The sequence below is a fragment of the Athene cunicularia genome, assembly GCF_003259725.1.
Source record: "Athene cunicularia isolate RWA chromosome 1 unlocalized genomic scaffold, athCun1 chr1_part1, whole genome shotgun sequence".
Classification (NCBI taxonomy): domain Eukaryota; kingdom Metazoa; phylum Chordata; class Aves; order Strigiformes; family Strigidae; genus Athene; species Athene cunicularia.
The window spans coordinates 68,137,566-68,165,368 of record NW_020799091.1 but is presented as its reverse complement, the minus strand read 5'-3'; the positions used below and the strand labels follow the sequence as shown (position 1 = coordinate 68,165,368).

Sequence of the window (27,803 nt, the reverse complement as noted above, 5' to 3'; positions counted from 1 at the left end):
CATCTTTGGGCTTTGCATCCAAATCATAAAAAAACTCCCAGCTATGAAATTTCTCTGTCTTAGAACTTTTCACAACAAGCCACAAAGAGCTTCTCCTGGTGGCTGAACAAACATTACAGCACCACAAATCAAAAATAAGTGCCCAAGGACATGCAAAGAGCTTTTGAGAAACACATCAAGCATGGTGCTTTGCTTTGAAGAGAAAGCCTTCTCACATCAGATGGTCATAAATAAGAATGGTAAAGAAAGCAGGAGAAAACGGACTAGGGTTACTCAACAGAGGGCAGTTTTTGTTTGTTTTGTTGGGTTTTTTTAACAAGCTTAAAACAAACAATTTAATAGCCATAGTTAATATAGACCAAATAAATAGAGCTGGTTTTAGGGGTATTTGTAGGAAGCCAGAGACAGATAGGCATCACATGTAAAAAGATAATTCCACACTCAGGGGCAGCAATGGCAAAAGCATAGGTTTAAAAGGAATGTGCAATGCTGCCCAGATCTTTTGCAGATCTTGTTATAATTAAATGTTGATACCGTGGATATAAGTCAAGCAGGTGTATTCAAAGTGACTTTTATGCCCACCTTTCCATTAGGCTCCCAGAAGCCATGAAATCTGAGCAACGGAAACTCTAATGTATTACAGCATGAAACCATGATGAGGTAGGAAAATACTAGGGTATCCGTTTAAAAAAAAGATGACCCAAGATGCAAACTAAATGACATCTCCAAGACTGAAAAGGCAAATCTGAGAAATTAAATTAAGTTTTCAATGTTTCAAGAATTTTTGATATCAATATGATGACAGTCAAACAGATAAAGTGGGGTAAGATGGCCTGCTGGTTTATGCAGAGGATGGAAAAGTCATGGTAACATGAGAATAGGATGTGCATGATCCTTGCCACCACTCTTGATCCAAGTACAACTTGTTTCTACCTTGCAGCTATGTGCTTATAATTTCCTCTATGCATTGCTCAAGGTAGGACAGAGGGAATTCCTGAAGGAGGAGATAATGGGTGCCAGCCCTGCCTGCAGGGTTTTCCCATTTGCAAGCAATGAAATCATAAAAAGGCTTGTGAAAAGACAAGAGTGGTCATAGATGGCAAGGGTGAAGGAGGGAGACAGTCAAGTAATAAAAAAAAGGTTGAGTAAAACTGAACTGCCTAAGTTTTGAAAGCAAAAATTGTGAATAAATAAATATTTTTTAAAAATATTTTGAATGTCATAAAGAAAAGGCCCAAGAGAAGATGGAGCTCAGAAGGCCTGTTACAACTAAGGTCACCAGCTGTCTTGACTGTAGAGATTACTGGCTGACACAGGAGGAAAAGCACAGTGGCGGGTATCAAGATCAGAGATCACCAATCACAGAGAGATCACAATTTGCACAACAGGGCTGGCATTGCGGACAAAGAGGGAAAGTTGGGTCTCGGAAGTGTTATGCAGGAAGAAACAATACAAAGTTTAGACAAGAGCTGGTTGCAAATTAAAAAAGAAGGTCAGCTGAAATGGGAAGCCAAGAACTCAAGCAACAAGGAACCAGAGGACGAACAGGGTGGAGAAGATCAGTAGCACCGATCTGGGCACACTAAGGTCTAGGGTCAATCAAAGCTTCAGAAGCAACTGGTCAGTGAGGCAACCATGCTGCAAAACTACACTGCTACTGTTTGACCAGGAGGAGCAGGGGAGCTTCCAAGCTGAAGTCCCTGGCTCTTCACACTGTGGTGAGCTGTGGCAGTACCTCTTCTAAAGTCATGGTACTCTTTCCTTTGGGTACAGAGGACAGGAAAACAGAAAGACAGGACAACCATGACTATCAGCAGTCAAACAATGTGGGCTGTAGCCATGGCAAGTGACAGGCAAGATACAAACTCAAAATCAATTACAACCATGGGCAGTGATATGGCCAGTGGGATAACTCAAGTTTGGGTGCGGAGAATGATACTTAGGGGCAATAACCCAACAAGCACCAAAGGTATAAGTAATTCAAGGCAGACTGATGACATCTAGAAATGCACAAGGACAGAAAAAGCTGTTTCTTTTTTAATCAAGGATGGAGACAGACAAACATGGAAGTCAGTCATCAAGACAGCAGTTTAGAGTCATGTTTGGAGACAAGAATCAAAATTCTGACAAGTGGGACAGTTACAGTGCCCAATCCGCTAGCTGACAATACCAATAGCATTCAAAGCACCACCAAACATCCTAAGCATCCAGCTAACTTTGGAATAACTGCTTTAACTTACCTTACCTGCCAGCTCAGGGACAAGACAGTAACTGTGCAGAGGCACAGTGCCAGGAGGAAGGTATGACAATCTCATCCTCCAAGAAAAAGATTGTAAATCTTCTCAGATGTCTCCTCCCACTACTCTGGCAGAACAAGAGTGCCCACACCATTTCTAGCTCCCAGAAGCATTCCTATTCCCACCTCCTCACAAGTGACCCTGATCCCTCCCTTGCTACGGCAATGGTGTAATGACAGATGCTGTAGCTAAAGCGTAAGGTCAGCATTAAAGAGGGAAAAGCTCTCAAACATTTCTCTAAGAGGAGGAAGTGACTGCAAAAATACTCTTTCCTGTATGCATACCTGCAATTACTGCATCAAGCTGCTCAGCCCCTCTCTTTCTGTGCATTAGGCAGACGTTTGCACAACAGTCTTAAAAACAGTTGCATTGCAAAGAACAGGGACACATAGCACATGCAGTACAAGGCATGCACTGCAGAGGGACTGGGCTTATTTCTTAACACAGCATCTCGCATTCAGAGGGTTTTGTATCAACCCTCATTACAAAGGGCCAGTTTAGATGCAAGCCTGTATTAACTGGCAGACAGGCAATGCAGACAGGTCAGATCAGAAATAGCTATCCTAGCAGATCTTTCTTAGGTTCATCTTAAGCAGATTGAGTCTCTAATACTGAACATTCCTAACCAAGGCATGCAAGCTCTTCTATTTTTACCTAACAGGCAAAAGTACCACCGCTTTCTGACCAACAGGGAAAAAAAAGACAAACTGTAAAGTTAAGCGTATATTTATAGTTCTTGCAGTTCAAACCCTTCAGACCAAAACCAACCCCAGCTGAAACCTGAGCAGCCACCGCTGCTGTCCCTCCACACTGAACCAAGTCCATGGACCACCTCACCCATGGGGTCTGGACCTCAGAAGACCCTGAGCATTTTACTCACACTAATGCCATTTGTCTGCCCCTTCCCAGTTAGCGAGAAGGGAGACACCAGCTCACCTATCACTCGGTGGTTGAAGTAATCTGGCAGCATTCGTTCACACACAGCAACCAGCAGCCAAAAGGCTTCTTCCTCTTTGGCATACAACAGCAACACAGAGGTCAAAATATTCATAGACTTACAAGGGCAAAGAAGAAAACGGGATTTGTTAGTGACAGCAAATCCTACTGACAAGAGCTAAATTGTGGCTATTTTTAAAGAAATAAAACTAGCCTAACCTGATGTAAACAACTGAAAAAAAAAACCCAAATAACAAGAGAAATGTAATAGACAGCAAACACATAATTGCAACCCAAAGGCATAACAGGTTTTTCAAGCTTATATACACTGCTTTTCACAAGAGCAGTAGGGAACAGTAGAGAGAAGCACAGTACTGGATTTGCCCAGATACAAAGCAGCTAACTGACAGTGCAAGATGTTTTGGGGTTGCATTCCTCTCCTTCTGGCATCTGGACCAGTCTGATGTTAATCAGAATTCAGGGAGCTGCACAGAAGGTAAAATTATTTTAGCGGGCCAGCTTTGGAAGAAAGGGGCAGAACTTCAGTTCATTAAATCTCCAGTGCTCTATATGAATCTCATCTGTGCAGGCCAGTTTACTTTGCACTGTCTCCAAGTACTGTGCAAGAAACACATTTTCGAACAAACAGAAGCATTAGAAACACTTTTTTTTCCCCTCCTTTAAATGCAGTTTTCAAAATGCTGAGGAAATACCTCTGTTAAGTCTGTGCAGCTGTTTTCCAGAGTAAATGACATTTAATATCTGAAATTATGTACTTTTCCTAACTAGAAGGACATTATTTATCAAAACCACCACTAAAAATACTCCCAAGAGAATGATAAAACTGACAGAGTGGAAAGAGGGAAAAAAAGCAGCAAGCATTATCCCACTGGGAGTTTTTCACCTGGCAGTATCCTATTTTGGGGTTCCTGTGCGCATACGCTGTGAGCACCCTTCTCAGGGCAGCTATACCCGTCTCGCTCTGGAAGGCGGGGTGCTCTGGCAGTGAGCGGTGGAGGTCACGCTCAATCTCCTCTGTCGCCATACAGCACTTGCCCATGGATGCCTCCACCAAATGTACATAGTAACCAGGATGCGAGGTGAGATCCGTCACAGCATCTGAAGGCAGGAGGAAGAGAGAAAGGACGATGCAAATGTATTAGGATGACACTAAACTTAGTGTTGTGGGTATTACTGCTTGAAAGGATGTAAGCAAGATGGTTTTCCTCAAGGTACCAGAATTTAGTGGAATCTCCAGACCTGAAAGAAATAAAAGTCCTAGCAGAATACGTGTCTTGAAAACAAAATAAATATCAGCAAAGCTCATATGATGCAACATCATTCAAAACAGCTTAATACTGACATTGAGCAGAAAACTTCCCCAGCAGAAAGTACTACTGGGAAAAATGTACTTGGTGCTGTTCACACCCTCCAAGGAGGAAAAACTCCACACGAGGGAATACTTTTTACAAATGTTTGAACATGTCATATACTGGATTAAGGACTAAACTTGAGATCATATTGTAGGCACATTCTGGCTCTGCCAGATCTGTGGATGAAACCAGTTGTTTTTTTCCATCTCTAGTTTCTACTACCCCTGCCAACATTCAACAAAAAGCAGACCCAAGACTGCTGACTTTAAGATGTCATTATTTTGCAATAATTTGATTTGTCTAGGCTTAAATCAATATTTATGCTACAATCTAATTGTTGCTTGAAGATTAACATTATTTTATGAAAACATGACGTTAATTTTAAATTACACAGATGAAGGAGATGTTATTTCAATTCTTCTGTGCATCATGTCATGTCATCCTGAGATAAAATTTTTACAGATCTACCTAGGTACTTCCTTGTGCTTATTAATTCTGTTCAGATCATCTCTCTTCTGTAAGCAGTATCATAAGCTCCATGTAAACAACCTTTAATTGCCCTTGGGAGATTTCTTGACTAAATGTTTTGCCACGTTCGGAATCCGATGATGCTTACAGCCAACATTTCTAAGCGTGCCCACCTGAGAAGAGCAGCCAGAGTTTGCCTCTTAAGGATTCAGGGATTCCCATAGCAACAAGTTTTCTGATCTTCTCTGTGCGAAACATGCACACAGTTCTGCCATATTCTACAAAATGGTCATCCCACAGGCTCTCTTTAATTTGCTCCCTAGACTGGGAACAAAAAGATGTATTTTAAAAGAACAAATAGTGTGTATGTGAGAACCCGTAAACAGAAACATTTTACATATTAGAAATTCTGCAGTGTATTTCAATTACCAATGGAAATGCGAAGTCTGCTCTAAGGACTGCAACTTTCCCCATTTTACACATGCAATTCACCACACAGGGAGAAAAATTATAAATATTTACTAGAAAGAAATGGGAGGAGGGAGAAGGAAAAACTCCAAGCAAATAGAAAAGCCGTTATCACATATCTAACTTCTCCAGCCAATACAGAGTTCAATTTACTAAAAGTGAGTATCTGTTTGAATGTGATCCCATCTTTTTAAAAAACAAAAAAGCCCAAACCTCCTACAACTTCCCCCAAATGATACATACCTTTCCAAAATCAAGGCCTGCCATTCCTGACTGATGAAAGTCTGACCTTAGTGCTTCTGCATTGAGCAAATAACTGCTGTCCTTTTCATATTCGCTTCTCTCCTTGCCTTGTGAAGCCTCTGTTCCCAGACATGCGGGCTCACCATCCCTGAGCACACACATGGATCCAAAGGCAGGACTGCTCTGGAATGAAGAATCAAAGCGGTAATGACTGAAAAGAAGCTAAGAACTACATCCTCGACTGTCTTTGAGACACACAGCTGGGTTAGCCTTTGCCTTTTGCATCAAAACCTTTCATACCTTTCTGGGGAAAGGCCTTACTTTAAACTTCATTATTTACTTTATAATTCATTTGTATGTCAGGAAAAGGGTTGTTACGTTAAAACAGAAGTTTGTTAGTAAATTCTAAGTGTCCTTGATGACAAGCTACCAATCAATCTTCTTTGATTAGGATTGGAAAAACAGAATCAGAGAACAATTTAGGTTGGAGAGGATCATCCTTTTCAATCCCCTGCTGAAAGCAGGGCCCCTTAAGACCGTTGCTGGGAGCTGTATCCAGTCAAGTTGAGTAGCTCCAAGGAAGGGGAGTGCACAGCCCCTCTGGGAAGCCTGGTCCAGTTCTGCCCACCCTCAAGGGAAAATCTTTCTCTTTTTATCTATTTGGATTTTCTCTTGCTGCATCTTGGGACTGATGTTGCTTGTTCTTCAGCACCTCCTAGAAAAGCCTGGCTCCATCTTCTCTGTAACTCCCCATTAGGCAGTGGAAAACAGGCTGTTTCCTCAGTCTCTCCCCGTAAAGCATGTGCTCCAGCCCCTGATCATCTTGTAGCCCTCCACCAGACTTACTCCAATTTGTCAATGCTTTTCTTGTGTGGTGGGGTAGAGTCAAAACTGGACACAGTACTGCTGATCAGCCTCAAAAGTGCTGAATAGAAGGGAATAGTAACATCCCTTGTTACAATCCTGCTAGTACCACCCCATATGCTGTTGGCCCTCTACCTCTTCACTGTAAGAGCACACTGTGTGACTTATAAGCTCAACCTGTGTCTATCATGACCCCTCCACCTCTTCCACGTGGCTGCTCACCAGGCAGCCAGCCAGCCCCTCCTGTTGCATGGGGTTACTCTGCTAGGCTTCTCACCTGCTTTTGTTGAACTTCATGAGGTCTCTATCAGCCCTCACTGAGATCTCTGTGAAGGGCAGCCCTGCCCCCCACCATATTCACTGCTCCCCCCAGTGTGTCAGTCACAACCATGCTGCAGTTGTGCTCCATCCCGTCAGGCGGGTCTTTAAAGAAGGCATCAGAAAGCACTGGGCCCAAGATCAACCCCCTGAGAAAGGCAGGACAATGGACCAATGGATAAACATACTGAATTCATAATCAAAACCCCCCCCCAGAAGTTCAGTACCTCGTTCTTATTTGGCAAGTTGTTACAGTGCACTGGATTGCTGGAGTTCACCTCCTTTAGCCTCTGGAGCAGTTTCTCCACCAAAGTATCTCGGTCCTTCAGCTCAATGAACTGAAAGGCCATCTTGCTCCTTATGCTAACAATGATGGGGTTAGGGAGAAGGCTTGTGTCCTCCATCTTCTCTATACTGATTACCTTTTCCAGAAACATTACAGAAAACACATTATGCACCACATCCACACAATATCCTAAAATAGTCTACATGTACAAAAATGAACGAACACAGCATTCATATGCACACGTGCTTTAAACAGGGTTATTCTTATTGCCTTTCCTTAAACAGACACATCCTACCACCTGAAGTTCATGGCCTCTTTAGAAGCTCAAAGCAGACACTAAAAAGTATCCCAGCTGCCTTTTTTTTTTTTTTGTAAATTACTTTGCAGCCCACTTCTGGAGAGTTGACTGAGGGAAAAGAGAAGAAAGGGGAGTATGACTAAAACAAGATTTAGAAAAAGATCAATTTGATCAAAGTCTGGGGGATGCAGGAGGAAATCTGCTTTCACACTTGAAGATAAGGTAAAACAGTTGTTTTGTTGTTTCCGATTAAGTATATAACATTGTTCTCTTACTGTTTTCTGTTTCTGTAACAGTGGAAGGTAGGTTGCTACAGTTAGGATATCATTTGGATGTTATTCTGTTATTAGTTGAGGACAAAAGGAAAGCTTTAATTAAGTGATCATAACAGCCTTGTATCCACAGCATATCAGGCAGGTGTTTGCTGACATCTTCCTTCTCCTCTTCTACTCCCACCATCTTCCCATGCGCTCTCCCTCCATTTAAATAAGTCTCTGATTTCATGGAAATTTGGCAGCTCGTCACTGCATCCAGAACATCCCCTTTTTCTCTCAGCCCTACAGCTTTGCAAAGTATCCACATGTTTGCTAGACTTTGTCTATGGAAGAAGAGCTTCAACGCTTTTAAGTGTTGACCCCAGGTAAGGATGTTTTTATATTGCTAGCGTGGGTCCAAGCTGAAGTCACCATCAACATCAAGCTGGATGTATGTTGCTGTGAAGCTGGGAGGGGAGTCCTGTCTGAGTCTTGGGCCGAGCAGACTCTGCTTTTTCAGTGCTTTGTTCTGCTGCATTACCTGTCCATACTTCACTTTGAGGATCACGTTGAATCACCTATATTTTGAGGGACTCATGCCCTAGTGAGTCCCAGAACAACCTTTACAACAATCCTGTAGGCACCATACACCCAAGCATCCTACTCTTTCTCATCAAATGATAGTTTGCAGCTAAGTCAAGTGACAGTGGATGCTTATAGCAGAAAACGGCAAGTAAGGACCCGAAATGAAACAAACAAACAACTCTACCTCTCTAAGTGGGATGATAACATTGCAGCAGCCATTTTCTTTGCTGGCAAAACAGATATAACTGTCTGAAGTATACATCCTTCCCACTGTGTGACAGCGACTAAATGGCGTCCAGAGAGAACAGTCTACAACTTCGTGCAGCTTCTCCTTCCTGGGCAATCTGAAGAAGGCCCGAAACAATTCATTCTGTGCTCTGGCTTCAAGATCCCTTAAGAAAAAGCAGTAAGAGCGAATCACAAGACCTTGAAAGCCAGGACATCCAGCACAGAGTTCACTTTCCTTGTTAGCCTCACCAAAGAGCAAAGGATACAGAATTAAAGCACCGTGCACAACAATCTTCATTGCCTATGTGAACAGATCGATAAAAGACCACCTTTGGAATACAAGAAAGAATCATTATCAATACTTGCTTGCTTAACAGTAAGGTCAAAAGCAACTACTGTAGTGACTAGAAAGGGAAAGGACACTGATTTAAATCATGTGGTTTGTTGAGGTTTCTTAAAATTACTATTTAACCATGCATTTTCTATGGCTGCTATACAATTTTCCAACCTCAGAGAGTTACAGATTTCAATGCCCAGGAGATAATAAAATCTTTCATCTGATGAACAAAATTGAGCAATGGAGATTAGCTTTATGTTCCTTGTTTCCCTTCCCAGCAGCATTACCAACATCACCCCAGGGATTTTGCACCTGTACCCAAAAGTAATGCATTTGCTCAATGAGTACTTCTGAAGTGGTCAGTAATAGAAGAGTTAATGATGGTGGCATTTACATCATCGCATCCTTGACTTGCAGAGTTAGCAGTCTCTGAGGGCCATCAGAACAGTTAGAAAATGCAAACCAGTTTCAGGTCACTTGCAGATTCAGCTGGAGAGTAACAGCACCAGCTACATTCAGTTTGGACTTGGCTTCCTTCCAGTCACCCATCCACATTTATGTGGAGAAACAAAATTTAAATAAATGAAGCATTCATTACTGAGCTATGGTTATACAGACTTAGCTTTGGGGATATTTTTTTCCTCCTCCTTTTTTAATGAAGAAGTCTGCAGTAATTTAGAGAGCTATGCAATTACATTATAAACAGGCCACAGCTATTAGCTCATCAACAGCAGCTCCAGAAACATTAGGGCTTAAATTCTATCATTTTCTTTACTACAAGTAAATTTTTCCAAACATGATTCACCTTAGGGGGAAAATAAAAAAAAAAAAAAAAAAAAAAAAAAAAAAAAAAAAAGCTTGACTGTTTGACTGTTCCACTAAAAGAATTTAAAGCGTGGGCTGAAGCATAACAGGGAGTGGTACCTTGGTGCTGTAAATCCCCTCTCCACTCCTTCCTTCACCCTCCTCTCCTGCAGACACCTTCCCCCTACTCCAGCCCTCTGTTTAAAAATAAGTTGAGACTGATGGAAGCTTCTGCTTCAGCACGTAAATCAATTGTTTAATTTCAGTTAAATCCATAGAGAAAACTAAAGCCATGTGAAACAGGGAGGAAGACAATCCAGAGCAAACTGAGGTCTGAGAAGGGAGGATCTGTTTCTGTGACCCAACAGAAAAGACAGGAGTTTGACCAGCGTTCAGCTGCTGTTTCCTTCTCAAGCATTATCTTCCTTAATAATATTATCCAAGGAAAACAGACAAATAGTCTCCTGTTTTTCACAAAGAACAAAGAAAAACCCTCTTTGTGAAAAAAGATAAAAAGGTTGCTCCCAAGTTAAAATTCCACAGCGAGAGTAACTCTGATAAGTGCCCGCAGCGATCTGCTATTGTGACAAAGCTGGATCAGGATATGCCTCCTAGTTAACTCACCACTAAAATATTTTCCATTTTTGCACAGCACAGATGAATGCTGCTGATAGCATCTGCAGTCAGGTCTGGGTAGAGCTGTGCTCTCCTGCTATTGTGCTGAGAAGGTAAGACCCTCCCTGCATCTACTCAGTCGTGAAAATTTCTGTGTGAATATTTTACGTGAAACGAGGCATTATACAGAAGAGTAGGACATCTGTTGACGCAAAGACTGTGTGCTAAGAGGTGACTGTTTCTAATTCTCAAAAATCTGCAGTTTCCCGAGTCTTCAGGATTTTGCTGCATCTCTTAGGACTGCAGGCTCCAGGCGTGGGGCGGTTCAGACAAGAAGCCACAGGTTTTAAGCTGAAGAATGACATTTCCCGCATCAGAAACTAAGTGAACTCACCAAGCACCACATCCAACCCCCGCACCCCGTACTGGGAGAAGGCTGCCAACCCCAACATCCCTGGAACTGCCTGTCCCTCCATGACTCACAACACAAGGTCACATGGCCACCGCAGAGACCACACCACATCCAGGGATGCCCCAGAGACAAAAGTGCCGAAACAGGGGCCAGCCTGCTGGCGGGAAGGATCCTGGAAAGAAAAATGGTAGCACGAGGATGAAATGTTGTCAGCACTTACTGCTGTGGGCTCAAACGAGAGGTTTTGTTAGAAAGTGGCACACAGTGAAAATATTTCCTGTTAGGCAGGCAAATTCTAGGGCTTAAAGCAATTGCTTCCTTTCATAAATACAGCCAAACAAAATTAAAGCTGGTTAAAAAAGCCCCAAACCCTGTAACTCAAAAAAACCCACAAATAAAATCAGTTCCTAAAACAAGACAGGCAATCGTTTAAACATGATACAGCAAAGATGCAGCGACTGGCCCATGTCACCAGGTCCCACAGCTTCCATTCTGAGTTTCACAATACCTCCAACACCAAACAGAAAGGCAACCTTTCTGTCTGTGTCCCAATCTGTTTGAAATTTTCTCCTCTAACTCAACAATTTCCATGTTGGTTTGTTTTTTAAGCAAATGCAGCGTACTGAGTTGTACCTCAGAAAAAGAAGTAATGCTAATGTTATGTAAAAATAATGTTTATCGAGTGTTTACATGTGCATCGGAAGAATAAAAGGTGAGAAGACGCAATTGCCTTGTTCCCTTCAGAAAACTCAGCAATTCTTTCCAAGTGCAGTTCCCAACTTGCATGGTACGGGATCCTGGACTGCCTCCAACTCCAGCACTTCAAAGTGAACGGCAAGTCTGAACTGCAATAACTCCCAGTGTATGACCCCTACATTACCTTCCAAGAGTTTTAAATTAAAGGAAATAACACACAAGACTAACAAAATGCCTAAAAGTATCAGGACACTTAAAATTACGTCCTCACTGTCAAATGTTTTTCTCTGTTTTAACTCTAACAGAAGTCAACTTGGCAAGTTTTTAGCTCTGCTGAGTCACTTGCTGTCTATCTAAAATCTAAACAAACTGGTTGACCTCTTGCTTTAGAGAATAATTATTAGTATTTTCTTGCTATTCAGACTCCAGAAAGTTAAGATTTTAGAAATAATACATCCCATGATACACATCTTGTTTACTGGAAGAACTACTAAATTTGTGTGGCAAGAAAGGCTTCTTGTAAGCAAGCCAGGAGAAGTTATATGAGAAGAGCCAACATGGACTTGTCAGAACATATGTAAAATGAACATCATTCCCTTATGTGTCAGGAACACTGGACTTGTAGATGGAGGAGATGCAACGCTTGTTTTAGGCATAATTTATGAAAATCTTGATATTTTCTCACATGTAAGTAATAAAACTGGATCGAAGTGAAAAACTGTTACACCAAGCCAGCTGAAAAAAGAGTACCCCTAAAAGCAGACCACAAAGTCTCCCTCATAAATTGGAAGACTGTATCAAGAGGATCTCCTTGATGGTCTGTCCTGAACTAGCTTCTGTTCAACATCTTCATGAGCAATCCACATGATGGATCAAGAGATTGTAGATTGTTGTTATTAAACTTGCACACTACCAGTCAGGCTGGCAGAGACTAATAAGCAGACCAACAGGATCAGATTCAGATTGATAATTATAAATTTAAGGGATGGTGTGGAAAAAAAGCATTACAAGTATTAGACATGAACTCCACCAGCAGCCATTCAGCAAACAGAAAAGACATAGGGGTTGCACAGGATCACAAATTGAACATGAGCCAACAGCCTCATGCTCACAGGAGGAAGAGGAGCACTGCACTGGGCTGCAGAAGTACATGGCCACCAAGATGCAGCACTGTAGTCCTGGAGTTGCGGCAGAGACAGTCATCCTTCTCCTGCCCTGGTCAGCACTGGCAAGGCATTGCAGGCAATCCTGTATCCCACCATCTCATGCCTGCACCCTCATGAGTTAAGTGATGAATGTCCAGAGAAGAGTGACTAAAAAGGCCAAAATCAGGACCAATAGGAAAAACCTGGCTGAACTAGAGAAGTGCAATTTAAAGAAAAGAGAAAGGACAGGCATACCAACCTCCAAATACAAAAAAGGTTGCTATAAAGAGAGAACATCTGATCTCTTCAATAGTACTGGGTAGGACAAGAAGTAACAGACTCAACAAACAGCATGGAAGATTCAAGTTAGACTTCAGAAAGACTTTCCAACGATAGGACAGTGAAGTACTGGTACGGATCCTGCTATTTCTATTACTGGAAATCCTTAAACACAGGTTAGGAAATCATCTGTCACAAGAGATACACAGAGATAATCCTAACCCCGCCTTTTGCTCAGCAGTTGCAATAAAAGGTTCTTTCTAGTCACATCCTCCATGTTGCTCAAGTTTTACAGCTTTCTTGGATTCCCTCTCTGAAGGAATTAATGCAGCCTGAAGTGACATTTACGATTCAAGTTACTTAAAGCAGTTTCTGATCAGTTTAGATCAGTGTTAAAAGCCTTCTCTGCCTTTGTATGAGGCAAAGCCATCCTCATTGGCAATTCACAGTTAGACATGAAGAAAAGAAACGGAGGTGGTTAGAGCCTGGAGAAATTTATCATACTTTTGAAACCTTACTGACACCAGCACTACAGCTTTTAAATCTCCTGTTCTGCTCTGGCCAATTTCCTCAGTATATTTGAGGAATGCAATATGGATATCTTGCATCCCAAAAGAGACGGAAATAAGAAATACAAGAAACCTATACCAGAGACTTTAGCAACCTTCCTATTAAAAAAGAAAAAACAGTTACTGTATTTTCCAGTAAAATTGTATGGCACGTAAATATATCTGCAAGAAATGGCATTTGTAGTTATCAAATGCCTCACCTTCATTTTGCTTTTTATGGCAATTAACTTAATTATCCCTTTATAATCCATTGTTCTGAGCCTTATCCTCTCATTAAGCAGCACAGAAACTTGTATCTTAACTTCTTTGACTCTGGCCATGATACAATTTGTCTCACAGACCATGGGGCTCATCCCACAGCCTCTCTGAGTCCCATCCCTCCACTGCTAAGGATGACCCCAAGAGCCTCAGGAACTGCAGCAAAGCTTTCTGGTTTTCAGAATTAATATACAGACCATGATGGCATTAAAAATGCATTTAAAAAAACTAAAGATACTGAGATGAGCCTCTTGCAAAAGAAAGCCTAACAAACAAAGGCAATCTACAGCAATTTCATTAATTTGACACAGCTGGAATAGTTCTAATGACACGTGGATTATTGCTTGCAGTTTGATAGACTACTATGTGCTTCCAAATCACGCACAAGAATTAGCAAAGACAATTATTAGGGGGAAAATGTCAAGAGGAAAATAGTTGTTCTTGTAATACTACAATGGCTTCAGGAAAAAAAGCAGCAACAAAAACTTCATACACCAAAAAAGTTCAACCCCCACCCCCCCCAACATGTTAACATTAAAAACCAGTTTATCCACTATTCAATCTACAGACTTGCTTAATCACGTTACATCAAAGTAGTTGCTGAAGTGTGACAAAGGGCACCAGAAACAGCAACTTATCCAACCACTACCTAATTCGTGCAGAGGAAATGAGATTTTGGCATCTTCCGTGTTTCCATGTTTTCCTTTCTTCCATCACAAGTCACAGCACATCAGCACAGGTTAGAGAACATCTTACCCACTAACTCTCCAGTAAATATATTTATATCCTTCCTTCTCCTCTGCCTGCCCCAACATTTTTTTAAGTTGCAAGGAAGGAGAGGAACAAACCTGTTTGAATAAATGTGTGGGATGGTTTCTGTTGCTTGTTTGCTAACAGACATACTACTTTTCAAAAATGCCACAAGGTACTTACAGGTTGATTCCCTGAGAGCCTCCTTAATATAGCATACTACTAAGCTTATACATTTCTTTGCAACTGTAATTTTAGTTTGTTTGTAGTTTTCCATTCAGTTAGTACCCCTGATTCAAAGACTATTTTGGGAAGTGATGATGATCAGTTAAAAATCAGTAGATGCTGAAAATATCTCCCCCCAGTTTTTTGCTACATCTCCTCCAGATTTACTTTCCTTGCTTTGTGCATCTAACTTCTCAGTCCAAAAGTGGGAAGAGCGTGGAATGGTAAAGCATGGAAGGCAGCTGAGCTACAACCTATTGCTCACAGCCATGTACATTAGTTAAAATATATATCGTACATTTCTTGGGCCAAAAGCCTACAAATGTTAACAACACCCAGTTACATATACATTGTAGAGACAACTGGAGCTCTTGTGTTTAAAGTAACCCTGGCTATGAAAAACAAACAAACAAAAAAGCCTGCAAAGATGTTCATGGCTTCTCACCACTATATGACCTCAAATGAATTCCTTGATGACATCATGGATGAAATCCTGGTGTCAGTGATTTTTCTTATCATATGTACATATGAAATTGCAGAGAAAGTGCATTTTATTCTTTTAAACTCCATTATGAAACTTTGAAGAAGTGTTTAGCTGAGACGTATAGCCAACACCACTGCAAAAATGCCCCTCAGAAACAATCAAACTGCTACTGGACATGTCTCTGTTTTGGGGGAAAGGATACCATGTATCCCTAATGTTTTAGCCAGGAAGCAACACCTGGGTCATTCCCTTCATACCTCTGGCAGAGGGAGAGGAAGGAAGAGCAGGAAAGGGTATGATTCAGGGGGGGAAAAGTGCTCTGCTCACATCCCATTCAGAAAAAAAGTATTTTAAACCAGCATGTTAACCCTGATGCCCCAGGCAAATTCCAATTTGGGCTACTCCGTCCTGCCCACCTAAAATTCCTCGGGGCAGTTTTCCCTCCCCATTCCCACAGCAGCAAATAAAGCATGGAGTGGTTGTGTTGTGCTATGCCCTGAGAGCTCAATGCATTTCTGTAGTGGGAGAGGAATGCAAAGATGCATTTTGGGGACGGATGGGGTAGAGCTGACAATAGCATATTAAACTGTTGCAACTGCCTGTGGGTTGAAGTCCTGTAACTGCTTGCTAAGTCTGCTATGGCAATCACACTAGTGGGAAATTCCATGTTTCAGATATGACCAAAAGCAATAATTCTACAGAATTGAAGGCACTAGGAAAGCCTACACATTGACAAAATTACAAACAAAATAACGTTGCTCTTCAGGGAAGATGGAAAATACCCCTTGCTGCAATCTACTCTTCTATAGGAAACTGTACTTTTAAAACAAATGAACAAAAACCAACAGTGACGTTTAAGGGAAGAATATAAAATGGAAAAAAGGCATCTTGCACACACGTTAAAATGCACCTATTGGATGCACCATAATACATTATAAAATCTCTTTTGTGCCCAATCAAGTAAACCTTTGAAACCTTACCCAGCTAACACAGCAAACCATGAAGCCCAGCACAGAACCACTGCTCATACAACAATTTAGCATTTTACCTCTTGGTAATCTGAGTAGGATCCTGAAGGCCTGGATCCAGTTCAAAGATCTCATTATCCAGTAGCCTTCGGAGTGTCACATCTGCCAGTTGCTCCATGATCCTGAAAGCCTCACCGATATTGAGGAACGTGGAGAAGTCGCGCTCTTTATTTGGAGTGGTGACGCGGACCGTGTCGGTCATGAAGACATTGGAAGTTCTTTCCAGCTTCTGGACCTCAACCCAAGGAATGATAAGTTTCACTGCCATTGGAGAAAAAAACAAAAGTGGGTTGGAGACTCTGCTTACATTTTTCAGATTTGTGAAATAAGCACATTCAGAATTAAATGCAAACAACCAAAGAGGAGAGAGACCTATTTTTACAGACAACGACCAAAAAAGCTGAAACACCTGTTATTACTCTACATTCATCCTCCCCCACTCCAAAAATCTGGATTTTTCAGAATCTCTCCCTCAAAATTTTACCTGTTTTCACAAGAAATGCTGGGCCTGGGGAGTTCTGCCTTTGCAGAACATGTGCAATAAGCTGTGCTTCTAATTTGTTTACAAGTCGTTTCTGCAGGCTGCTTCATTAGTATCAGAAGAAACAGTTCATTTCAAGAGTATGAAGATAATAGGAAAGGCTTTGTAAATCTCCCAGAAATAAAACTGTAGGCAGGTGGAAATCCAATTATAGGCACAATACTTTAACTTTTTAAATAAAGCTAACTCCCATAAAAAAGGAAGCTTTTGCTTATGGACATTTTTATAAAGGTTAATTATTACTACAAACAGGCATTCATAAAAAAGCTGCCCAGGCACTGGGATCTTCCCATTTTGGTTACTTTTTACAGAAAAGGTGCACAGGCAAATCTTGCCCTAAACATTAACTGCAGTCAGACCTGTTTATAGAAAAGAAGACATATAGGACACTGTTCTCTATACTTAAACACTGCTGAATCATATAAATACAAATGGTAAACAGAATCATCTTATTTTAGATAACCACTGCAGGATGTTATTTGCCTCTTTCATACAAATCTCTGGGTAGAAATTAGGTTGGAAAGGACTTTCAAATAGATTCAATTTCTATTTAACAACTGTTAGAAGCTTCCCAGGATTCTTGGTGCCAATAACATCAAGACTACACCCGTTAACATCCCTAGCTGGTCTCCTGATGCCAATAAAGCAATAAAAAGGCAGTAATAACAAACATTGTCATATATATGAGACACTTATCCATGATCATTAATTACCTAAGCAGCTACCCTCAGCAAGTTTTCTGTACTACATGAACCACAGATGTCAAGATTACGTTTTTTCTTACTTAAATAAAGCACAGCTGCGTCAACATGCACAAACTGTTGCAAATGGTCATAAAATCATCTGTACAGGCACAGCCAAGGGAAGAAAGATTAAATAGCACCGTAGCAATAGCACTATTGTTCATGCAGGTCGGAATCACATAGGCTCTACAGTGTTGGTTATAGAAACAGCACAGCAGACTGTAAGGGGCCCAAACTACTGATGAAAGGCACAAAGTCTTCGAAGTTTTAGGAAAACAAAAGTTTAATTAAAAAATGTGAAGAAATCTTGGCACATCCTTTCAAGAAATCTGACGTTCTAAGCCTCTGAAATTCTGCAAATACTTCGAGGCTTAGATAAAAGGGGACTTGTCCTGGAAAAAATGTTCCATAGAGCTTATGTTCAACATAAGCCGTAAGTTCATTTTATGAGAAACTACAAACAGGTTCCAATATGGCATTCCAGGTCATTTCAACATAAAATAAAACAAGGGGAAGGGGACAGACTTGCTAGAAGCAGAAGACTTAACACTTTTCCTGTAAAGAGATTTCAGTCTACAATTTGGGGCGATTTTTATAGTGTTAAAACAGATTTAAGAACTATTTTTATTGCAGCTCATATATTGTTTTCACTGTGCTGTATTGAAGAATGCAATAGATGTGATTTCTTCGCAATATTTTCAAGACCAGATTTAATTTGTGATTGCTACCTGGAAAAAAAAGACAATGAATCACTTGTTCTACATATAATCATCATCAGTTTCTCAAATAGTAACAACCATAACTATCTGGATTATTCAATGTAATACAAGTATTTCATAAATGTGACAAAATACTAGCTTTGAAACAGAAATAATCTGCTTTATTGGAATCGAGGAAGCGGGAAGCATTTCAACATATAATGCTTTCCACTGAGCTAGGGAAGTTTGTCTAACCAAAAGAAAATCCAGATTTTTATTTCACATTTCCATGCAAATGCATGGGAACAAAAAGGCAATGCAACTGACTGCAAAGGTGAATGAACAGTGTATTTTCCATGGTCAAAATGAAAAGTTGCAAAAGTAGTTGTCTGTGGGTTTTATGTATTTTCATAATGAACTATTTTAAAAGAGATGAGAAGTGATTTCTTCTTAAATAATACAGCATGATGTTGTACTTCCAGCATCATTTAATGATCTGTGGTTTTGCATAAACAACATTTTTGGAACAATATGAAGGGTTTTTCTTTCGCCCTCCTCCTTCTCCATTATTTATCATTAATAAGTATTTTTGCTTTGTGTGCTCTGGCAGACTGAGTATCTCAGATTTAATGAGAGAAAGCCTGCAATGATAGCAAGAAGAAATGATTGACAAAGGATATTATTTAATACTAAACACAAAACAAGGAGATTAAACAAGAACTCAGATATCTAGTATGTATCAAGAGACTCCATTCTAGTCTTCCCAGCAAAACTCAACTTCGTTTTTATAACAAATAAAAAAACTTACCAGCATTTTAAATCTAACTCTGCCACCTTTTGCAGATATGATTAAAAAATTGGCCTGAAATAATATAAAGAAAAAAACAACCTCTAACTCTAAGCATGTCTTTGTATGTTTTAAATCTTCTAAATTACCAATTACTATCTTTCTTATCTTTACATTAATGTACTTAATTTTTAAATCTACAGTTTTATTTGACTAGCCATCCCAATATTAAATCCAGACATTAAATGGTAAAATTTTCCTAATTATTATAATTGACAATTTGCTATATTTATAGCAGTGCAGGTTTATATTACTGTCTCTGCTGAAGTTCCAGCAGGTTAAACAGAACATAAAACGTTGCCAGTTCATGCACAATCCTACTAAAATGAGAAATGCTGTGGAGTTTAAATAGCTACATCCACTTTCACCATCTAATGTCTATACATTCATTTTTACTTTCTGATATCTCTTCTGATAGGCTTTTCATAATTACATGACTCTTCCTCTCTAAGAGGAACACCATGAGCAAAGTCTTACAAGTCACTGAACTGTCTGAAGGTCTGAAAATCCTGGGATGCATTTCTCATGACCACCCTGCACTGCTATTCAGAAACACGAAGCAATCCCTAAACTGCTGCTGTTTTCCCTTAAAATTTCTGAATTTTCACCTGATTCTCCAGGGCACAGCCCTGTTATGTTTCCTGGGCTATTTCCAGGCAGGTAGCTGGACTCCAGCATCCCTGGCCTCACCAGCCCTTTCCCTGCCACCTGGCAGCACCAACTCTGCTTCCCCACCTCTGGGAGGGAATCATCCTTACTGTTTTCGGCACTAAAAGTCTTTATTTCAGAATCTGTAGGAGGTCGATTACATTTTAAGGCTGCTTCACTATGGCAAGAAAAAGAACCAGATAGCAGCTGTGTCTGCATGCTCTTATAGTCTCATTTTTATTACTGGATTCATACTAAAACATAAACACAAAGGCTGAAGTGAAAACTACATTAAACAGGATTTTTCAACTGAAAAAAAAACAACTCAGAAACTAAACTTCAGAGGTGAACAAGGATTTTCATTAAAATTCTAGCTATTCTTGCTTTTAAATATAGTTATATCTGTCTCCAACATTACACTTCTTACACATTTACACTTACATTCTTTGCCCAGGAAGAAGGAGTAAAAACAGAGATGATTTATGCTCAAATAAAGCCAGCCTTGCCGAGGAACTTTTCCTTTCCAACAGCAACAGGAATAATAGGTGATCAACTTCTCTGCTTCAGGAAAATTAAATCTGGATTCAAACTTCACCAGGGCTTCTCGGAACTTCTCGGGGTCTTCCTCCTGCTCAGCGAGCTTACTGCTTGTTTCCTCTGCAATCAGCGCCTGAGTCCATAATGAGATAGTACATCAGGCTAAGCAATGGCATTTACACTCAAGCAAGTTGCTACAAGCTACCCATTCAAATTTTAATAATGCAACCCTTTCTTACACAGAAATTAAAACAGATTTGCAATTTTCACAAATGGAGAACTTTCTATGGCGTTTGCATCTCTCATACATTTTAAATGCTTACAAATCATAACTTCTGGGGGCTTTTTTTATTACTTTTTTTTTCAATGAGTCTGGCAAAACAATATATTTACAATTTCACTACTGTTTATGACTGCTGTTGCTTTGGTGTATACAGAGCAAAGGTAGAGTAACAATTGTGTATATGGACCAGTAATATGTTCCTATGAAGAGGCAATGCAGTGAGATGTGTCAGTTAACTTGTAACATGCTTGGAACCATTAAAAACGTGGTTTCTAGAACATTTATGGAAATATAATTAAGTGTTGAGAATTTTAATAGTGGTATTACAACAAAGGAGTTAAGTAGGTATTGCACCTTTCAAATAATCTGTATGCTACAGTACCTGGTAGAATTTGCAATTACCAAGCAGTTCTAATATGCCAAAAGTCTACAGCAGAGGCGAGGGTCCAAAACCTAGACTTAAGATTAACTAATGAAACCTGAAGAATTTTAAATATGTGTTGCGCTAAGTAACAGGCTGCTAGTGTGTTATCAAGAGAGATTTATTGTATTTGACCCTTGCAGAGCACTTAGATAAAGTGGGGGTTTTTTTTAAGAAAGCAGGATAAAACTAAGATTTACATAGTGATTTTCTCCCCTCCATCCCCTTCTTCCCCAACATCACAGCCCACTGAGATCACAATAGCAGGGCTGAAATTCACCAAAACCAGTAAGTTCCTACAAATGTTCAAGACCAAAAAAAAAGGGGTATGGGGGGAAAAGCACCTCACTAAAACTCTGCAAGAGAAAGCTCGCAGCAGGACCTGAGACAGTCACCAGCAGACCCACAGACCCGCCAGCCATCACCAAGTTACTCTTGAAGCATGTATTTTACTAGTTTACTAGAAGCAGAGCTCAGGACTTTCTAAGGCTGTCTAAGTTTTACCACACATGCTGTTATTATTTTAAATCTGGTCTTCAGTCATCAAATTCCCTCACTTTTAAAATTCTTTAGTCTTCCAAAGGGGTGCTCATTTCCCAAGCCCTGTGGCCACCTGATGATACCTCTGAGCCCTGTCAAGAAGGACAGGAGTATGGAAATGGGCAGGAGAAACTGGTGGGTTGAAGTTAGAAAAAACATGGGAGATAGGAGGAGAAACATACTAAGGAGGAAAAGCTGAAGTATAGGAAGGGAAGGTATTTAACATAATGTTCTGGAGAGGTGAAGGAACTGAAAGCAGATGCTAAAGAAAGCTCAGCTGCACATCGCAGGGAAGAGAAGAACTGTGAAGCTGGAAAGGGATAGGTGGGATAAAGTTTAAATTAGATACTTTGGTTTTGAGATGTTTCCAAGGAAATGTGAGTAAAGATGCACAGATGCTGACCACATCAGGTGCAAGTGCCACACAGAAAACTAATAAATAATGTTTAGATGGACAAAACCAAATATAAATTACAAACTTTGTGACATTATTTCTAATAAACCACATGCAATCAGGCAGGGAAGGGTAAAAGTAAGACAAGTTTCCTTACCTTCACTTTCCCTTTGACAAAACTAACAATATCTTCTTTATTGTCAAACACAGACAAAGTATGGAGCAAGTTTTGTTCCAGCCACTCCCAGTGCTGGTTTATCTCCTCTGCAGTGGCACCTAGAAAAGCAAAAAGTAGTGTATTTAAACTCATACTACAAAAATAAAATTGAAAAGAAGAAAGAAAGTAGTAAAATGCACTATTTCATAAATTTATTATGAAAAACTGAACTTTCAACCTCAAAATTCTTGGTAGCAAACAGGTCAAAAAGGTCTCATTCGTAGCAGTACAGTTAGAGAAAAACAAAAATCTCATTGTTTTAGAGAATTAGTTTTAGTGCTTTTAGTTTTATCTTCTCAGATGCTTTCAGCCACCAAATGCTGCATTAAAAGTCAAAGCAGAAAAAACAGCAAAACTTCATCCCGAGCTGCTAGATTATTTTGACATGACATTCCCTAACCAGCCTCTGGAAACCTTTGATCTACATCCTGCTCTCGAAAGTTTCTGATCTTCCTTTTTCCCTCCCTCAGTATGCACATGCATACACACACCACCCCCACATCCACGCACACCCTTTGAGAGGAATATACATGGTCATAATTTACATCTTATTTGAAAAGCTCTCTGTAACAATTAAACTACCTAAAAATAAAAAGAGTTTGGTTCAGCTACACCTAAAAGGTCTACAAGAGCACACTTCTGCAGTTTGGGGAAGAAACACAATGAACAGAAAATCTTTACAAATACAGATTTTCAAATCTCTAAGGCTTCCTTCTCTAAGGATTTATTTGAGGGTTTTGCTGTTATTGTTTTAAATGTAATGTGTTCACACTAACTCGAGAAATAATATTTCAGTCACCACCTATTTGCTTTGGCTCCTTCTGCTTGAAACTGAACTGTCGCTGCATCACAGATGACAGAAAAGTCAGAGCAAGAGAGACAACATACAGAGGATAAGGGGCAAATCTGGGCACTCCAGATCTTACTGGTCAGTCATCAAACATTACAGGTAAAAAAGTAAAGGCAGCAAAAGTTGCTTTTCCTAATGGCTTGCTAGCAGAAAAAAGGAATGTAGTTGGATGTAAGAGACATACAAATCACAGATTAATATAATAATAAAATGAATCTCAAATAAAAGACCCATTATCTCAATATTTGATTTGTGTGTACTTTAGAGATGCATCATGTTGCCTCACAACAAAAAAAAGATAAATTTAGCTAAGGATTTTCCACTTTCCTCTCCTCTGTTTTCCATGCAGAATGCCAACTGGCAGGGAAACTTTCCAAGATTTAACTTCCTTGACAGGAAATTCTTGTGATGGAACTTCATAAATATCATTAATCAAGGTTAAATTTAAAAAAAAAATCATGAAAGAAGAGACACTTAAATGCCCTCTAGGTAAAGAAAACAAAATATATCAATGGTTAAGAACAACAGAAATGCAGTCATTTTATAATGAAATGGATGTGCAAAGCAAATACTAAATTGAACTTTTATTTCTGAGCTACCCAAAAGATACCAACTATATGGGAGAGCTGGTGGACTGCCTCTTGTGAAATAAGCTGTGAGCAAGATGCCTTTCACAGCAGCACCTGCACTGCTTGGACTGCTCTGAGCCTGGGCTCTGGCACTGGCTATCTCCCACAGGGGCTAATTCAATCTCTCCTGCACTTGCTTTAGGTATCTTCAGGGATTCTGCTCAAATACTGTAAGATCTCTTTGCCCCTTTCATTTGGTCAAGCTAACTCCTCAGCTTTTCAGGTCCCTTCTTTATTTCTCATTTTCATTTCATGGCTTAAAGTCATGCTGTGATTTGACCCAAGCATTGCCAGTCTCCTCCTTATTTCTCTTCCTGTGCTGATGCTCTGCACAGCATTTTATTCCAACTTTCACCCACCTTCTTCACATGCCTGTGCCAACTGTATATTTAGTCTAACCACAGCCTCACTCCTCATAATCTCTTTTTTAAACCCACTTCTCACTAATCCCTTTGTTCTCCCTCTCCCAAAAGCTACCTCACTTGACTGGGACTTGGGTTTCTGTTTTGCCCACAAGCCTTCTGAAAGGAAAATCATAAGTGGCTCTACACTAGGGCTGAGGTTAGCCTTTTTTTTTATACCCTGTACTGGTATAATATAACATGATTAACCATCTGGATTAAAACATCTCTGCCAGAACAGCCATGCTGGGCAGACTTCCTAGCAGCCCTTGGAGATTTGCAGAAGTCAGTAATACAGATCTGACCCTTATGCATATATTATAATTTCAGCCTACAGCTCTTTGAACAGAGGACTGCCAACATACAATTAAAAAATGACATTTTAATTAACTGCCTAATTACATGACGGTCATCCCTAACAAAGTTACACCAGGAGACTGGAAGGAGCTCCTGGAGCCTCTCCTTGTCCTTGCTATACAGCAGGAACCTTAATTTGACTCACTGCTCCTCCCAAATCCAGTAACAAAACTCTTAATGTTGTGTTTGTGCAAAGCACCTTGCTCAGACAGGACAGAGCTTGGTGAGCAGCGACAGCCCCTTCTGAGTGGGGAGAGTCCTCCAGCTTTCTAAGAAAAGGGTCGGGTGATGCTGTTCCTCTGACTCCCGTTGCCAGCATCAGCTCTCCCCTGAACACTCACATCAGGGTTTCACAGCAGTGATATTATTCAGAAACAATTTCTGCTACCATGGTTCTTCATTTCTGTGCAGCTCTGGCAAGCATGTATGTCCTACCCACACAGCATACAAAACAGAGCCCTCTACTTTCCGCTCTGTTACTATAAATCTCATTTTCTCTGGGCCGACCATCCATTCAGAAGAGACAAAGAGAATTTTAGGAAAAAATAATAAAGTAAGTTTATCTCAGCAAAATCCTTAACCATCCCAACCAGGCAAGTTTTTGATTTGTAGTTCCTTTAATATAAAAAAAACCCCACAAGGTGTGGGCAGTAAGAGTGTGGATAGGGCAAGGATCAGCCCCAGAAAGGGATATTACATATATTCAAATGATGGCAGCACACTGAGCTTACTTTTCTAGTGAAAAGCTACCTGGCTTCATCAGAGAACTGTAACAGCATAAAGCTCTTAAATTTCTCCATGAGATGGCATTATTTAAATATAAAATGGAAGGGGGTAGTGATATAAAGCATAGAGCAACTGCAAAATGAAAACCTAGCCACAACAAAAATAGCACAAATAGACTTTATGCAAGCTTCTTCACACACATCTGACACAGGGGAAAATTCCCACTATTAATGGGGAACACGAAGAGAGATCTCTGTTGAACCACGGAAGAAATGCTGAATGAGCTTGTACGGGGAGGGGGGGGGAGGGCGGAAATACATAGATTTCTCCTTCCATTTAAAGGACTACTATGTCAAACACCTTCAACAATTTGTCAACACTTACGTTAGCTAACTATTTCACAGCTTGAGCTGTGTAAGAAAGAACAGAATAGAAGAATAGAATAAAATAGAATAGAATAGAATAGAATAGAATAGAATAGAATAGAATAGAATAGAATAGAATAGAGAATAGAAAATAGAATAGAATCTACAAGGATTATCTAGTTCAACTGTCTGACCACTTCAGAGCTGACCAAAAGGTACAGCATGTTGTTAAGGGCACAGGCTTAGGGCATCAATCACTTATCTAGGAAGCCTGTTCCAGAGTTTGACCACCCTCTCAGTAAATAAATGCTTCTTTATGTCCAGTCTAAACCTCCCCTGGCACAGCTTTGAAACACTCCCAAAAGAAAACCTGCTGTAAATTTCAATGCTAAGATTTTATAGACTGGAGCAGAAGGGATGAGAACAGCCCTGCAGACTGTCCAAGCAGGAACAGGATGAACAGAACAAGTCCATTCAGATGGCTTTTACTATGCCACGACAAGGTTGCTGTAATTCACATTGATATCACTTTCCTGAAGCTGAGTTCAACCTTCAGGGGTTGCAGAAACACTGCAAAAAGGATTTGTGCACAACAGACCAGGCACTTAGACATTCTCCCCTGACAACTTTACCTCCTAAATCATGTACCATCTTCCAAATGTTCCAGTTATATTCCATTATAACCAAGTGTAGTAAGACATTTCACAGTAAGTAAGCGAAAGACTAGACTGGTGAAAGCCTACACTAAGTAGCTTCTTGCTGTAAGGAACTATTACTACTGTAGGAAAAGATACGCATAGGAACAGAACCACACTACTTTGCAAGACAGAAAATCAGTGCAAAACACCCTCAGCTAAACAAGCTTTCTATAGACAATGTTCCTAGTTAACACTTTTTCATAATTCCTATATGGGATTTTAACCAGACGTTAATTTGGTTGTTAAGATATAGGCAATAGCTTTACACACACACACAACTAGCTGGGGTTACCTTGAGCTTCTTGGACATGCAGACACTGACCATGCTCAGAATCAGTTTGGGGGTTTTCGTCTGTGACTCACCAATAGCTATGGCCCAGTAAACTTCTGATCCGTTCAATAACTCACCACATGCAATGGCAGAGTAAACCTGTGAGCCTGGAACTTGGAGTAAAATTCGAAACGGAGCAACACGTGCATTAGAGTCTAACACAGCATCCAGGGCACCAACCAAGCGACCTGCAAAGAAAAAGCGAGGGAAAAGAGATTTAGTGCCAACTTTCATCCCTGTAGCCTGCAAGTCTTTTCACATCTAAAGGTGTAAAATTAAAATACAGAACGTAATGATAACAATTCTTCCCCTATTTTATGCTGTGATTTACAGATGTTCAAAATGTGAAAGGCAAACCAGATTAGAAGATCAGAAGCATATCAAGTTCTTTGCATTTCTGGTTTTGCCTCATATATATGTATATAACCACAGAACTGAAGTGGAAAGACCTGAGGGCACCTTAAGAAGTTACCGTTTCAGCCCCACTCTGAAGCTGGATAAATACACATATGCCGTAAGTGGTGTTTGTCTAACCTGTTTTTCAAAGCCTCCCACAACCAAGATGCAACAACTTCCCCTGCTAGCCTCTGCCACTATTTTCATTAAGTATTCTCACAGCAAAAATAAACTCAAACAAACAAGCCAACCACCACAATCTTAAACTTTCTTGATGGAAATTAATCCTCCTTCCCAGAAAACGAAGAGTAATTGGCCACAGGCATTTCCGATGCTAATGTTTGACATACAGAAAAAATATCACCATAGTTGCCCACCCCTTAATGATTTCTCTATTTTCTAAAGAAACCCCAGTTGCATTGTCTTGTCCTTATGGGTCATACTTTTCAAACAGCTCATTGTTCTTGAGTTTAAACGGGAATCTCACCAGCTTATCTTTAAGTGTGACAATCCAAACTGAACATGATGCTCACTACCAGTAAGGTCTCCAGCCATAAGAAGGATGGAAAATCACCTCCTGTACGTTGTGTACACACCACTGTATGCAAGACGGCTTGCAGCAGTAACCCACTGTAAATTGGCACTTGGCGTAAACACAGGTAAATTCATTTGGAAAGCTGGAGCAACTGCTGCCCCCGCAAAAGACTTTCCAGCCTGGAGGCCAGCTGGAGTTGCTGGCCTTCCCCGTCAATCTCCCCCCAGCAGGCAGCACCATACTATGCATAAAAAAGTTATTAAAATGCCATGACTTGCAAACTGCCATATTAAAGTAACTCCGAATTGGGTTATGTCACCTACAAACAGCCATTCAGAAGCAGCTTATATTCAATTTACTTAAGCCACAAGAATATCTAGGAAGTTTTCTGCAATACTACATTTTCCTTTTACACATCTTATTTCT

General features: G+C 40.3%; 1 protein-coding gene across 1 annotated transcript in view; it reads right to left on the bottom strand.

The window, feature by feature from the left end:
* TBC1D8 (TBC1 domain family member 8) overlaps positions 1-26,680 on the bottom strand; it is a 35,421-nt gene extending 8,741 nt beyond the window's left edge. The window contains exons 1-10 of the mRNA XM_026845913.1: positions 26,479-26,680; positions 22,030-22,148; positions 20,139-20,367; positions 16,241-16,481; positions 8,575-8,782; positions 7,195-7,389; positions 5,786-5,968; positions 5,248-5,398; positions 4,138-4,352; positions 3,234-3,351 (exon numbers count right to left, since the gene is read on the bottom strand). Of these exons, the coding sequence (XP_026701714.1) occupies positions 3,234-3,351; positions 4,138-4,352; positions 5,248-5,398; positions 5,786-5,968; positions 7,195-7,389; positions 8,575-8,782; positions 16,241-16,481; positions 20,139-20,367; positions 22,030-22,148; positions 26,479-26,680 (1,861 nt within the window). The remainder of the gene's footprint in view (positions 1-3,233; positions 3,352-4,137; positions 4,353-5,247; positions 5,399-5,785; positions 5,969-7,194; positions 7,390-8,574; positions 8,783-16,240; positions 16,482-20,138; positions 20,368-22,029; positions 22,149-26,478) is intronic.
* Positions 26,681-27,803: the final 1,123 nt, after the last annotated feature.